Source organism: Salvelinus fontinalis, chromosome 20, assembly GCF_029448725.1.
Source record: "Salvelinus fontinalis isolate EN_2023a chromosome 20, ASM2944872v1, whole genome shotgun sequence".
NCBI classification, from domain to species: Eukaryota; Metazoa; Chordata; class Actinopteri; order Salmoniformes; family Salmonidae; genus Salvelinus; species Salvelinus fontinalis.
Genome location: NC_074684.1, coordinates 13,409,511 through 13,424,736, shown reverse-complemented (window position 1 = coordinate 13,424,736; position 15,226 = coordinate 13,409,511). Strand labels below are relative to the sequence as shown.

The 15,226-nt window shown below is 42.4% G+C and overlaps 1 protein-coding gene across 2 annotated transcripts; it reads left to right on the top strand.

Moving 5' to 3' along the window:
* Positions 1-5,584: 5,584 nt before the first annotated feature.
* LOC129817334 (ankyrin repeat and SOCS box protein 2-like) lies at positions 5,585-14,633 on the top strand. 2 transcript variants are annotated; one of them, XM_055872463.1, is made up of 9 exons: positions 5,585-6,315; positions 9,008-9,358; positions 10,563-10,732; positions 10,872-11,027; positions 11,276-11,521; positions 12,005-12,176; positions 12,260-12,848; positions 12,970-13,123; positions 13,395-14,633. In XM_055872463.1, exons 2-9 carry the CDS (start codon positions 9,015-9,017, stop codon positions 13,529-13,531), a joined length of 1,968 nt encoding a protein of 655 aa, XP_055728438.1. In that variant the 5' UTR covers positions 5,585-6,315; positions 9,008-9,014; the 3' UTR covers positions 13,532-14,633. The 2 variants fall into 2 exon arrangements, with proteins under 2 accessions (XP_055728438.1, XP_055728439.1); XM_055872464.1 differs by lacking the exon at positions 5,585-6,315 and having other exon boundaries at positions 9,276-9,358; positions 10,270-10,732.
* Positions 14,634-15,226: the final 593 nt, after the last annotated feature.

Genomic DNA, 15,226 nt, shown 5'->3' with positions numbered 1-15,226 from the left:
AGATGGGCTATGTACAGGTGCAGTGATCTGTGAGCTGCTCTGACAGCTGGTGCTTAAAGCTAGTGAGGGAGATATGATTTTTGCAGTTTGTTCCAGTCATTGGCAGCAGAGAACTGGAAGGAGAGATGACCAAAGGAGGAATTGGCTTTGGGGGTGACCAGTGAAATATACCTGCTGGAGCGCGTGCTACAAGTGGGTGATGCTATGGTGACGAGTGAGCTGAGATAAGGAGGGCTTTACCTAGCAGAGACTTGTAGATGACCTGTAGCCAGTGGGTTTGGCGACGAGTATGAAGCGAGGGCCAACCAACGAGAGTGTACAGGTCGCAATGGTGGGTAGTGTATGGGGCTTTGGTGACAAAACGGATGACAGACTGCATCCAGTTTGATTCATTTTATACAGTCATTTTTGCTAATCTTTATCAAGTGTGCCACTAATTATGGACCTGATTGTACATGTTGGCCTCCACCCTTCAATAGTCCAGCTGAGGGTGTCATACTCTAAAGAAGCAGCATCGTGTTTCCATTTTTGCGTTTATCTTCTAGCCAACAACAACAATAACAAAACAATAATAACACATCAAACTAATAAATGTGAAAAACTTTTCATCACTTGTGCAGTGGTCTTCCTTAATTATTATGTCTACTGTATACATATTTCTTGCAGTCCACCAATCCACCTCAACTTTGCAGTGCTTATAATATTATATTGATTCTAATATACAGTACCAGTCAAACAGTTGGATACACCAACTCATTCAAGGGTTTTTCTTTATTTGTACTATTTTCTACATTATAGAATAATAATGAAGACATAAAAACTATGAAATAACACATATGGAATGATGTAGTGACCAAAGAAGTGTTAAACAAATCTAAATATATTTTATATTTGAGATTCTTCAAAGTAGCCACCCTTTGTCTTGATGACAGCTTTGCACACTCTTGGAATTCTCTCAACCAGCTTCACCTGGAATGCTTTTCCAACAGTCTTGAAGGAGGTCCCACATATGCTGAGCACTTCTTTGCTGCTTTTTCTTCACTCTGTGGTCCAACTCATCCCAAACCATCTCAATTGGGTTGAGGTCGGGTGATTGTGGAGCCCAGGTCATCTGATGCAGCACTCCATCACTCTCCTTTTTGTTCAATAGCCATTACACAGCCTGGAGGTGTGTTGGGTTATTGTCCTGTTAAAAAATGAAATGATATCCCAGTAAGCGCAACAAGATGGGATGACGTATCGCATCAGAATTGTGTGGTAGCCATGCTGGTTAAGTGTGCCTTGAATTCTAAATAAATCACCGACAGTGTCACCAGCAAAGCACCCCCACACTATCACACCTCCTCCTCCATGCTTCACGGTGGGAACCACACATGCAAAGATCATCCATTCACCTACTCTTTGTCTCACAAAGCCTCGGCGGTTGGAGCCGAAAATTTCAAATTTGGACTCACCAGACCAAAGGACAGATTTCCACCGGTCTAATGTCCATTTCTCATGTTTATTGGCCCAAGCAAGTCTCTTCTTCTTATTGGTGTCCTTTAGTAGTGGTTTCTTTGCGGCAATTCGAACATGAAGGCCTGATTCACGCAGTCTCCTCAGAACAGTTGATGTTGAGATGTGTCTGTTACTTGAACTCTGAATCATTTATTTGGGCTGCAATTTCTGAGGCTGGTAACTAAAATGAATTTATCCTCTGCAACTGGTCTGCACCCCCCACCAGGTAACTCCTATTTCCCCCATTATCCACTGAGCATTTACCTGTGTTTTCTGTGTGTCTGTTGCCAGTTCGTCGTGTCTCATTAAGTCTACCAGCATGTTTTTTCCGGTTCTCCTGTTCTCTTTAGTCCCTTTGGCCTACCCCTGTGTACTCAATAAATCTCTGAGACTTGAACCATCTGCCTCACGTGTCTGCATCTGGGTCTCACCCTGAGTCATGATAAATATAAAATGTATTTTTATTTGTTAACATTTTTTTGGCTACTGCATGATTCCATATGCGTTATTTCATAGTTTTGATGTCTTCACTATTATTCTACAATGAAAATAGTTGTATTAGAAAATAGTAAAAAACCCTGGAATGAGTAGGTGTGTCCAAACTTTGATTGGTACTGTATTGCAGAGCAGTTGATAGTAATGTTGCATTAAATACAATACACTATCACCTTGTGTTATTTTGATACTGTATTTTAACATTTAATTAACAAAAAATAAAACATTAAGATGTATTGATGGCATAGCCCATGTCTTCACACCCCAGAGTTAATACTCGGTGGAAGCACCTTTGTTAGCTGTTTCTGCTGTGAATCATTTTGGATAAGATTCTACCAACCTTGCACAAATCTAAGGGCAACATGTATCCATTATTTTTGTCAAAATTGCTCAAGCTCACTAAATTAAACCAAATTATTTGGTTGGGAATCGTTGATGGACGGCAATAATCAAACCATGTCTCTGATTTTCAAGCAGGACAAAATATTATAGCATATAGTGGTATTGTACAACTGAGGTAAGTGTCTAGTCACAGTGAAACTTAATTTCCATTTAGTTGAGTGATGAACAAGACTTGGAAATGTGGCAACAGAACACAGTATGGGAAGAAAAGTTTCAGCACACCTGTTCCCACAAACTGATGATTTTTAAAAATCCAAATAGACAGCATTTCAACAGCTATAGATTAGTAGAAAGAGGAGGAAGGGAAGCGCTACTAAGGTACACAATAGTACATTTTGGTAGATAGAAGGTGCTCTTTGGTAAAAGGGGTAAATTGGTCATCAAAAAAAAAGGAGGACCAAGGCACTCTTCATATAATTCATTAAAATGCCTTTATTAGTATGGCATGTTCAATAGAAACAACGTTTTTTTAAACCCGACGCGTTTTCGTCTGAATGGCCTTCATCAGGGAGTACTCCCCAAATCCGTAAACACGGGCACCCTCATAGATATCGTCCTAACCAACCTGCCCTCCAAATACACCTCTGCTGTCTTCAACCAGGATCTCAGCGATCACTGCCTCATTGCCTGCGTCCGTAATGGGTATGCGGTCAAATGACCACCCCTCATCACTGTCAAACGCTCCCTAAAACACTTCAGCGAGTAGGCCTTTCTAATCGACCTGGCCCGGGTATCCTGGAAGGATATTGACCTCATTCAGTTTGTAGAGGATGCCTGGTTATTCTTTAAAAGTGCTTTCCTCACCATCTTAAATAAGCACACCACATTCAAAAAATGTAGAACCAGGAACAGATATAGCCCTTGGTTCACTCCAGACCTGACTGCCCTTGACCAGCACAAAAACATCCTGTGGCGTTGTCACAATCGTTGTAATGAGGAGACCAAGGCGCAGCGTGATATGCATACATTCTTCTTTTAATGAAGAAAGAAGACTAAACAAAGTAACAAAACGATTGTGAAGCTATATAAAACAAATGCTGACAGGCAACTACACATAGACAAGAACCCACAAAACCAAACGGAAAAATGGCAACCTAAATAGGATCCCCAATCAGAGACAACGATAAACAGCTGCCTCTGATTGGGAACCAATTCAGGTCACCATAGACCTACAATTACCGAGACTTACAAAAAAAACCTAGACAAAAACAAGCATACCCACCCTCGTCACACCCTGACCTGACCAAAATAATAAAGAAAACATAGATAACTAAGGTCAGGGCGTGACAGGCGTATTGCATTAGCATCGAATAGTCTCCTCGATATGCAACTTTGCATCGAAGCTAGGAACCAATATACACAGGCAGTTAGGAAACCTAAGGCTAGCTTTTTCAAACAGAAATTTGCATCCTGTAGCACAAACTCCAAAAAGATCTGGGACACTGTCCATGGAGAATAAGAGCCCCTCCTCCCAGCTGCCCACTGTCACCACCGATAAATCCGCGATAATTGAGAATTTCAATAAGCATTTTTCTACGGCTGGCCATGCTTTTCACCTGGCTACCCCTACCCCGATCAACAGCCCTGCGCCCCCCACAGCAACTTGCCCAAGCCTCCCTCATTTCTCCTTCACCCAAATCCAGATAGCTGATGTTCTGAAAGAGCTGCAAAATCTGGACCCCTACAAATCAGCCGAGCTTGACAACCTGGAACCTCTCTTTCTAAAATTATCCACCCGAAATTGTTGCAACCCTTATTACTAGCCTTTTCAACCTCTCTTTCGTATCGTCTGAGATCCCCAAAGATTGGAAATCTGCCGCGGTCATCCCCCTCTTCAAAGGGTGAGACATTCTAGACCCAAACTGCTACAGACCTATATCTATCCTACCCTGCCTTTCTAAGGTCTTCGAAAGCCAAGTTAACAAACAGATCACCGACCATTTCGAATCCCACCGTACATTCTCCACTATGCAATCTGGTTTCCGAGATGGTCATGGGTGCACCTCAGCCACGCTCAAGGTCCTAAACGATATCATAACCGCCATCGATAAAAGACTATACTGTGCAGCTGTATTCATCGACCTGGCCAAGGCTTTCGACTCTGTCAATCACCACATTCTTATCGGCAGACTCAACAGCCTTGGCTTCTCAAATGACTGCCTCGCCTGGTTCACCAACTACTTCTCAGACAGAGTTCAGTGTGTCAAATCGGAGGGCCTGTTGTCCGGACCTCTGGCAGTCTCTATGGGGGTGCCACAGGGTTCAATCCTCGGGCCGACTCTTTTCTCTGTATACATCAATGATGTTGCTCTTGCTGCTGGTGATTCTCTGATCCACCTCTACGCAGACGACACCATTCTGTATACTTCTGGCCCTTCTTTGGACAATGTGTTAATTAACCTCCAGTCGAGCTTCAATGCCATACAACTCTCCTTCGGTGGCCTCCAACTGCTCTTAAATGCAAGTTAAACTAAATGCATGCTCTTCAACCGATTGCTGCACACACCTGCCTGCCCGTCCAGCATCACTACTCTGGACGGTCCTGACTTAGAATATGTGGACAACTACAAATACCAAGGTGTCTGGTTAGCCTGTAAACTCTCCTTCCAGACTCACATTAAGCATCTCCAATCCAAAATTAAATCTAGAATCGGCCTCCTTCACTCATGCTGCCAAACATACCCTCGTAAAACTGACTATCCTACCCATCCTTGACTTCGGCGATGTCATTTACAAAATAGCCTCCAACACTCTACCTAGCAATTGGATGCAGTCTATCACAGTGCCATCCGTTTTGTCACCAAAGCCCCATACACTACCCACCACTGCGACCTGTATGCTCTCGTTGGCTGGCCCTCACTTCCTATTCATTGCCAAACACACTGGCTCCAGGTCATCTATAAGTCTTTGCTAGGTAAAGTCCCGCCTTATCTCTGCTCACTGGTCACCATAGCAGCACCCACCTGTAGCACGCGCTCCAGGAGGTATATTTCACTGGTCACCCCCAAAGCCAATTCCTCCTTCGGCCGCCTTTCCTTCCAATTTATCTGCTGCCAATCACTGGAACGGACTGCAAAAATCACTGAAACTGGAGACTCATATCTCCCTCACTAGCTTTAAGCACCAGCCTTCAGAGCAGCTCACAGATCACTGCACCTGTACATAGCTCATCTGTAAATAGCCCATCCAACTACCTCGTCCCTATACTGTATTTATTTATTTATTTTGCTCCTTTGCACCCCAGTATCTCTATTTGTACACTCATCTTCTGCACATCTATCACTCCTGTGTCTAATTGCTATATTGTAATTATCTCGCCACTATGGCCTATTTATTGCCTTACCTCCCTTATCCTACCTCATTTGCACACATTCTATATATAATTTTTCTATTGTATTATTGACTGTATGTTTGTTAATTCCATGTATAACTCTGTGTTGTTGTTTGTCACACTGCTTTGCTTTATCTACAGCTCGCAGTGTTAAATGAGAACTTGTTCTCAACTAGCTTACCTGGTTAAATAAAGGTGAAATATATATTTTTTTAAATGACAGCCTTGGGAGTAACCTTGGCCTTTTTCCACAATAGTGTGTGTGTTGCACAAGTTTGTTTGGTTTCCCCCGCTCTCTAGGCACTTTAAGTGTCAGCATCAACCATGCCATATCTAAAGTAGGGCATTCCTATTCTGAGCGACACATGGAAGCAAAGTTTGCCATCAAGGGCCAGCTTTTCAAAGAATGAAATCAAGACCCCCTTTGGAATATGTCATTAACATTGAGCTGCTGCTTTTTCTTCATTCGCCTGGAGGACAACACAGAGTGCAAGACCTTTTCAAATCCTCATCCCCTCACGAGGACAGCAATCTGATAACTGCTAGTCTACTGTTAAAGTGATTTGACTGCACACTGCAGACACTACAAAGTAGGTATAGCATGCCAGTAGGGTTTGTATTCCTTTAATCTTACTCAAGTTGCATTCAGCCACATTACTTTATGCCTATGTTAACAGCCATGTTATTACTCAGCTGTATAGGGACAGCATGCATGCTTTCATTAATTGCACTTTACACTAAGTTGCCTTTAGCCACATGATTTTGTTTATTTGGTCACCAGCTACAATGTCATTATTAAGCTGTAACTGCAGATCCAAAAAACAATGGTACACAAAACAATGACTTTGTGGAAATTAATGGTTAAATTACTGTTTATAATTGTATACTAGCATAGTTACTGTAGGGAAATCACATCAAGACACGCCATGGATCAATCTATCTTAGCCTGCATGTGATATGCAGTCTAATATTCTCTCATTTCAATTTATAAAATGATTAACTAATTTGGAGGAATATTATGTAATGCGATTGGTACAGCTGTCTTACTCTATCATAACCAAAAACTAAGGACATTCTTCTCCACTAGTTATGTTTTTGTTGTCATAGGAGACTTAGTAAACAAATGATGTACAACTTAAAATCAAATCTTTGTTCTCAATTAAGCTTTTGGCTAAAGTACCCTCCCGTCGGTTTGATATAGGATTACTATTGTATGATGCTGATTTTTGGTAAATCCCAGCACTAACACTTATATTAGGGCAAGTGAAGAGATAAATAAGCAGTGATGTGATTTTATTTGTTGCACGGATAGTACTTTTAAAACTCAAAATGCTTGAAATAGTTGAAATTGAGAATTAATTTAAAAAAATGTATTTCAACTTAAGTCAAAATTACATTTTGTGAATACATTACATTTTTTCTCTTCACCTGGCCCTAATACTCTTGTGTAAAATTGTGTTAGTGCTAGGTAAAAAAAATAATTGTTAAATAAAATCTTATTTGTCACATGCGCCGAATACATTTTGTGTAGACCGTGAAATTATTATATTAAAAAAATAAAAGTTACTTTTACAAATAAAAGTAACAAGTAATTAAAGGACAGCAGTAAAATAACATAGCGAGACTATATACAGGGGGCTACCAGTACAGAGTCAATGTGCGGGGGCACCGGTTAGTTCAGGTAATATGCACATGTAGGTAGAGTTATTAAAGTGACTATGCATAGATGATAACAACAGAGAGTAGCAGCGGTGTAAAAGAGAGAGGGGGGGGGGGGGGGGGGGGGCAATTCTATCAACCTGTAGAATGTAAATTGTCTGGGTAGCCATTTGACTAGATGTTCAGGATTCTTATGGCTTGGGGGTAGAAGCTGTTTAGAAGCCTCTTGAACTTAGACTTGGCGCTCCACTACCGCTTGCCGTGCGGTAGCAGAGAGAACAGTTTATGACTAGGGTGGCTGGAGTCTTTGACAATTTTTGGGGCCTTCCTCTGACACCGCCTGGTATAGAGGTTCTGAATGGCAGGAAGCTTGGCCCCAGTGATGTACTGGGCCGTACGCACTACCCTCTGTAGTGTAGTTGCCATACCAGTTGCCATACCAAGCAATGATGCAACCAGTCAGGATGCCCTCAATGGTGCAGCTGTAGAAACTTCTGAGGACCATGCCAAATTTTATAGTCTCCTGAGGGGGAATAGGTTTGGTCGTGCCCTCTTCACACCTGTCTTGATGTGCTTGTTAGTTTGTTGGTGATGTGGACACCAAGGAACTTGGAACTCTCAACCTGCTCCATTACAGCCCCGTCGATAAGAATGGGGGTGTGCTCGGTCCTCTTTTTCCTGTAGTCCACAATCATCTCCTTTGTCTTGATCACATTGAGGGAGAGGTTGTTGTCCTGGCACCACACGGCCAGGTCTCTGACATCCCCCCAAAAGGCTGTCTCGTCGTTGTCGGTGATCAGGCCTACCACTGTTGGTGTTGGAGTTATGCCTGACCGTGCAGTCATGAGTGAACAGGGAGTACAGGAGGGGACTGAGCACGCACCCCTAAGGGGCCCCTGTGTTGAGGATCAGCGTGGCAGATGTGTTGTTACCTACCCTTACCACCTTGGGGCGGCCCGTCAGGATGTCCAGGATCCAGTTGCAGAGGGAGGTGTTTATTCCCAGGGTCCTTAGCTTATTGATGAGCTTTGAGGGCACTATAGTGTTGAACGCTGAGCTCTAGTCAATGAACAGAATTCTCACATAGGTGTTCCTCTTGTCCAGGTGGGAAAGGGCAGTGTGGAGTGGGATTGACATTGCATCATCTGTGGATCTGTTACGGCAGTGTGCAAATTGGAGTGGGTCTAGGGTTTCTGGGATAATGGTGTTGATGTGAGCCATGACCAGCCTTTCAAAGCACTTCATGGCTACAGACGTGAGTGCTACGGGCGGTAGTCATTTAGGCAGGTTACCTTCGCTTTCTTGGGCCCAGGGACTATGGTGGTCTGTTTGAAACATGTTGGTATCCACACTATGTTCACAACACTGACTTTGCAAAAGGTTTTTATCCTCAATCTTTAAACTCAAAAATGTTTTGAATTACCTCTTTGGCAATAGCACATGCAGTACACATGTCTCACAGTCTTGACTTTCATATATAAATATAAAAAAAATAGTTTTAGCAGTTTTACTTTGACATGCATGTGCTGTTAGTGGTTTTGGTTGCATACTGAATCGTGTTTTAAAAGTGTAATTCAGTTTTAGTGAATTTCATTGTCATGACTTTTGTATCCTTGCAAATAGATCAACCATGGCTGTGGCCAGCATGTCCATGCCTGGAAGGATGGGCACCCCTAGCGGTCTTGATGACTACAGTCATTACAACGCCCTGTCAGATGAGGAGCTGATGCAGCTGGCCATTGAACGCAGCCTCACTGAGGACCACACCTCTATTAACGCCATTCAATCATCCCCACCTGTGTATTGGCAACCCAATTACGAGCCAAACCAATTTACCACCAACCAATTTATGACTGGTGTCAGGCACCCCTCTGCAACAAGGCACATGTATGACTTTCCCAGAGCCAACCCGGACCCAGCCAACCCACCTCCAAACCCTTCATCTGCAAACCCACCTTTAGCAGACCATATTATGTGAGTCTGTCAACCCTTTATCTTATTTTGACAATATGTATGCCAGATAGGATGAGTATAAAAACAGCAGGTTTATTATAATTCCAAAATGCCAAACATACAGTAGAAATCAGATGGTGAGTGACAGCTCTCTCTAACAGGGCCAGCAGTAACACAGGGGTTCCACAAGGGTGTCTCCTGATGCGACTAATGTTTACATAACATGAGATACACTGAGTGTACAAAACATTAGAAACATCTGCTCTTTCCATGACATAGCCTGACCAGGGGAATCCAGGGGAAAGCTATGATCCCTTATTGATGTCACCTTTTAACCCCCTAGAGTCGATTGACACACCGGTGCGTCAATCTAAGTTACATAACAAAAACCTCCCAGCAGTTTAAGGTAGAGATATCAGGTTTATTTTTGCATTGGATGCATCTCAATCCACCGCATCCACCAGTGTTGCACTTCTGCATCTGCGGCGAAAGGTGAGAGAGCTAGAGCGGTGTTTGTCACACCATGAGACATTCACGAAAATACGTCTTCTCACAAAAACGTCTGTAGCATCTGAACGGTTTGACCTAGAAACTATGGAAAGGGGAGACTCTCATGAACACGATGGTGTTCTCCGATTTGCTCTAAAATTCAGACAATTGAGACATGGATTGTGTATGTTGGGCCATTCAGAGGGTGAATGGGAAAGGCAAAAGATTTAAGTGCCTTTGAACAGGGTATGGTAGTAGGTGCCAAGCGCACCGGTTTGAGTGTAGAGTCCATGTCCCGACGAATTGAGGCTGTTCTGATAAGAGGGTGCAACTCAATATTAGGAAAGTGTTCCTAATATTTTATACACTCAGTGTACACTGACTATACCAAACATTAGGAACACCTTTCTAATATTGAGTTGCAATCCCCCTTTTGCCCACAGAACAGCCTCAATTCGTCATGGACTCTACACGGTGTCGGAAGCTTTTCACAGGGATGCTAGCCCATGTTGACTCCAATGCTTCGCACAAAAGTTGGCTGGATGTTCTATGGGTGGTGGACCATTCAAGATACACACAGGAAACTGTTGAGTATAAAAATCCAGCAGAGTTGCAGTTCTTGACACAAACCGGTGCACATGGCACCTACTACCATACCCCATTCAAAGGCACTTACATTTTTTATCTTGCCAACATTTTATGACCATTTTCCCCTTAATCTTTGTCTATGCCTTAGAGATGTGAGACCCCTGGTGCCTGTGATTGAGAATGGTGATTTAAAGGCCTTAAAAGAAATAGTGAAATGCAATCCAAAGAGTCTCTTTGTACCAAATGAGGATGGATGGATTTCTCTACACGAAGCTGCATATTACGGTCAAGAGGAATGCCTCAAGATAATATTAAGAGGTGAGGGTGAAACAAAGAAAAGTGTAATTGAGAATGGTTTCTATTTTATACACACAGTTCTCCTGAATCTCAGGAAGACCCTTTATCAGTACATGCTGATTGTTTTTAACTTGCTCGGGTCTGTTATTTTTTCCCACAGCCCATCCTGGGATAGTGAACACATGTGGTACATGCAATCAGACCCCACTTCTTTTGGCTGCCATCTTTCACCATGTGAATTGTGTGGAATGCCTTCTAGACAGAGGTGCAAATCCCAACATTGCCAATAACGACGGAGAAACACCACTCTTGAAAGGTAAATAACTGATTTCAAAGCTGTTCTGTCAAGAGGTTCAATAGTGAACAGTGTGATATGAAACGCAGCCAGGTTGTCTGTGTGACTCAACTCTGTGTTAGCTCTGGGGCGAACACAAGCCTCGAGGTGTCAAGCTAGGTTACTGGTCATACCAGTGAAGTCCATCACTCTTATACAATCAGCTTATGTTTTACAAACAGCAAATCCAACCAAAGTTATCTGTGTTGTTTCTCACATTCCGTTTTCAGCTTGTGGGAAGCCCAATGCAGAGATTGTAGACCACCTCCTAAAGTATGGAGCCTCAGTGCACAAGGCTTGCGTTCAGGGTGTGACACCTCTCCATGAAGCAGCCGGGCATGATAACGTGGAAATTTGCCAGATGTTGTTGGATGCCGGTGCCAAGCTTAATGCAGCCAATATCTACGGGATAGACCCTTTCTTTATGGCAGCACAGAACGGCAGAGTGGAGGTGTTGTCTTTCCTGATTAGCAAAGGTAAGGTTTTTGAATTTTGACAACCAACTTTAAGATTATTTGAATTGATTATATTAAATAAGCAATATCACTTTATCCACCCTCAAATCATGTCAATAATGTCCAAAGTCATGCAACAGGTCATGACAAGCCCTTATTGAATACACTTTTGGGAATGCATGACCCTTTATGACTTTGAACAGCACAGTGTCTGTGGCGAACACATACAATTGTTGATCCATTAAATCGTCCCAATGGCATGACAATGAAATCCTACAACCCAAACTGAACCTGAAAATGACTTCTATGTGCAAACCCTATTCGGTTTCCTAGTATCAGATGCCTATATCTTGAAGAACAGTATTCCATTCCTTACAACGCCATGAATAGATTCAAAAATAACCATTAAGCATCCAGACGATCTTATGCTGGTGGTGTTAGTGTTGCCACTTTTCCAGTATTTCAACATTGTAAATATTTTGACTATTCTCCTGTGTATTGTAGGGGTTGATATGAACTGCCAGGCATGTGATGGGGCAACACCCTTGTACGAGGCAAGTAAGAATGGTCACAAGGAAGTTGTGGAACTGCTTCTATCTCAGAAAGCAGATGCAAACCGAACAACCAAGTCTGGCCTCGTGCCTCTTCATGTTGCTGTCCAGAAAGGACATTTTGAGTGAGTGCAGTGAATTAATTGATTGGTTAATTCAAAGCATTGGCTTCTCTTTGAAAAGTGATCTCTTTGCTTCCCTTTTGTAGCATTGTATCCATGCTGATCCCTGCCACAAGTAAGGCCAAAGTTCATTTCAGTGGCATCAGTCCCCTCCATCTGGCTGCTGAGCACAACAGGGACTGGATTCTAGAAGTGCTTATCAAGGGAGGATATGACGTCAATCTCCAGCTGGCAGAAGACCGATCCAAAATGTATGAGGACCGTCGCAGCACAGCGCTCTACTTCGCTGTCGCCAACAACAACCTAGAGGCTGCCGAAATGCTTCTGGAGGCCGGCGCTAACCCCAACCTTGACATGTTCAACCCTCTTCTTATCGCTGTGAGGCGGGGTTGCATGGAAATGATCACAGTGCTGGTGGAGCACGGAGCTAACATGAACGCGTCCATCCTCACACACCCCTGCTCCTTCCCGGCAGTGGTCATGCTCGGTATGAAGTATTCACAAATCCTGAAGTATCTGATGGACAATGGCTGCGATGCCCTTTCCTGTTTCGACTGCACATATGGCAGCAAGCCACACCCACCCCTGAAAACTTTAAGTAGGGGCAGAGGCTTCGCCGAAATTGTGCACTACGCTACCGATGAGGACGAAGCTCCAATCAACATGTGCATCCAGGTAGGTTGGGTTAATATGCAAAACAGACAGTTTGCTGGTCTATTAGTTTCCAATTACATCTCAGCTCAATTCACCTATTATTGGCTGTTCTTTGAATCCAATTTGAACCCTTTATTTTCAGTTCTGTGAGACGATCAACGATCCGGCGATAAGCTGCTGGGCTGGACCCATCATAGACACGCTCCTGGATTATGTTGGCCATGTGAAACTCTGCTCCCGGCTGATCGAGCACCTGGATAGCAACCATGATTGGGCAGGGATCAAAGTGAAAGCAAGTAAGTGAGCTTATGCCAGCGATCTCCACTAATAAGAGAGAAATTAGCATGTATCGCAAAGTTTCATGTAAATTATGCATGGGTGTCAATGGGATGTGTCTGCATAATGTCAGGTTGCACATAAGTATCTATTTTCTAAGGTTATGCCCTTATTTTTGTACTGTTGCATATTTGTTACCTTGACTATTCTCATGTGTGTTAAGCAGATAAATATGTTGCTCTCCAATCGCACAGTCCCTTTAATAAGCAACTTCTTTGCACTTTCTTTCAGTGCCACCATATTCACTGATGCAGCTGTGTAGGCTGAAGGTCCGTCAGCAGGTTGGAATCCCCAGACTGAGGCACATTGACACCCTGCCCCTCCCACCAATACTAATCAAGTTCCTTAACTATAAAAAGGGAGATTGACTGAATGTCTAAAATGTATTTTTAATTTGTTGATTCCATGAATCGTCTCCAATAAAACAAAAATGTATATTGTATAAGCCAGCTGAGATGAAGAGGGAATGTATCTTTGCCCAGTTGCATACTGTTTAACAGGCTTGATTTGATATTACAATGGCAAGAGTAACATTTTAATGAACCTATTGTAAATTGTATGTATACATTTAATATTTTAGAGGTACACTCTTAGCACCTTTTTTCTATCTAGAACCTTAAAGGGTTCCCCTGCTGTCCCCATAGCAGAACCCTTTAAAGAACCCTTTTTGGTTGCAGGAAGAACCCTTTTAGTTCCATGTAGAACCCTTTCTACAGAGGGTTTTACCTGGAACCCAAAAAGTGTTGTACCTGGAACCAAAAGAGATGATCCTATGGGGACATCCGAAGAACCATTTTGGAACCCTTTTTTCTAAGAGTGTAGAATCCTTGGGTTTGGTTAGCAACAGCCACACTGACTCTTATGGCCTACTAAATTAATGTTTACCCTGCGCAGTGAGATTTTTTTTTTACACTAAAAGAAAGTGAAATTGCTTCGTAGATGTGACAGCATCGGAGAATGAAGCACAGCTTGGAACGCTTCTTGGGCAATCAGATCAAATTATCAATACGGAAACATCTATTTAATAATTGAAGTGATATAGTTATTTGTATTGTGTAGGTTGGTTGGCAGCCATAGGCGGGTGGAGCTATTTCAGTGTTTTGTTTCAACTTTTAAAAAAACAACAAATAGACTGAAGTAAAATTATTGATGGATACTGCAGATTGACAGATTTATTATGATATCACCAGTGCTTGCTTAAAGCACAGCCATACAATGTCTAAAAACAAAAACAAACACTGTAAACAAAGTCTTAACATTTTGTTTAAAAAGTACATTATTTTATTTGCTCTACTACAGTAGTTGAGGTCAGAGTCGACGTGCATCAGGCTGTATATATCTGGTGTTCAAACCATGTAATATGAAATTTCATTATTTTGATGTTGATTGGGAACTTGTAGAAAATGTACAGTCTGTGTTTTGTATTTGGAAAAAATTGAAAAATAAACGAGGTTGAGTATCTGAAAAGGAGTTTGTTTTGTGTGTCTGTGTGTGCTTATGACAAAATGTGAAAGCGGGGCGGAACAAGAATGAGGGGAAGCCTTCAGACCAAGTTGACCTTTGACCAACTCAGGTAAACAACTTACATAACATCATCAATGTAGAAGTCCGTCACTGGCTGTGGGCAGCATTTGGTACTTTAACGCACACACACATTCATCACTCCTCCCTGCTCCGTTATCAGATAAGTTAACAATGTGGGTCGACACACAAGTTAACTTATCTATCATAGTACATACATTTCACACTTACGTCAGTAACCGGTTATGGTATAAAGAAATAAACATACAAGTGTTCATATTTAATATAAGTCATATTTATTATACTTATCGATGTTATGGATGAGCGCGTTGTTTGTTTGTTCTGTTCCTCTTTCTCCATCTCTGTAGTTTCCGGGTATGCTGGATAAGGACCCGAGCTAAGGGAATGGGCTGACTTTGTAGTGCCTGTCCCGACTGGCTCATTAATATAAATGGGCATATTGAAAGACACTGTCAGTAGTGAGGTAATTTTGTAAATGTTATGTTGTGATATTGTTTCATAAACGTGTTGCAATGTATATA

Bases quoted from the DNA above. Each gene is read 5' to 3' on its own strand.
- LOC129817334 (XM_055872463.1), top strand. From the start codon at position 9,015: ATGGCTGTGGCCAGCATGTCCATGCCTGGAAGGATGGGCACCCCTAGC. The intron at 11,522-12,004 runs GTAAGGTTTTTG...TGTGTATTGTAG, and splicing joins GTCTTTCCTGATTAGCAAAG to GGGTTGATATGAACTGCCAG. The intron at 12,849-12,969 runs GTAGGTTGGGTT...CTTTATTTTCAG, and splicing joins CAATCAACATGTGCATCCAG to TTCTGTGAGACGATCAACGA.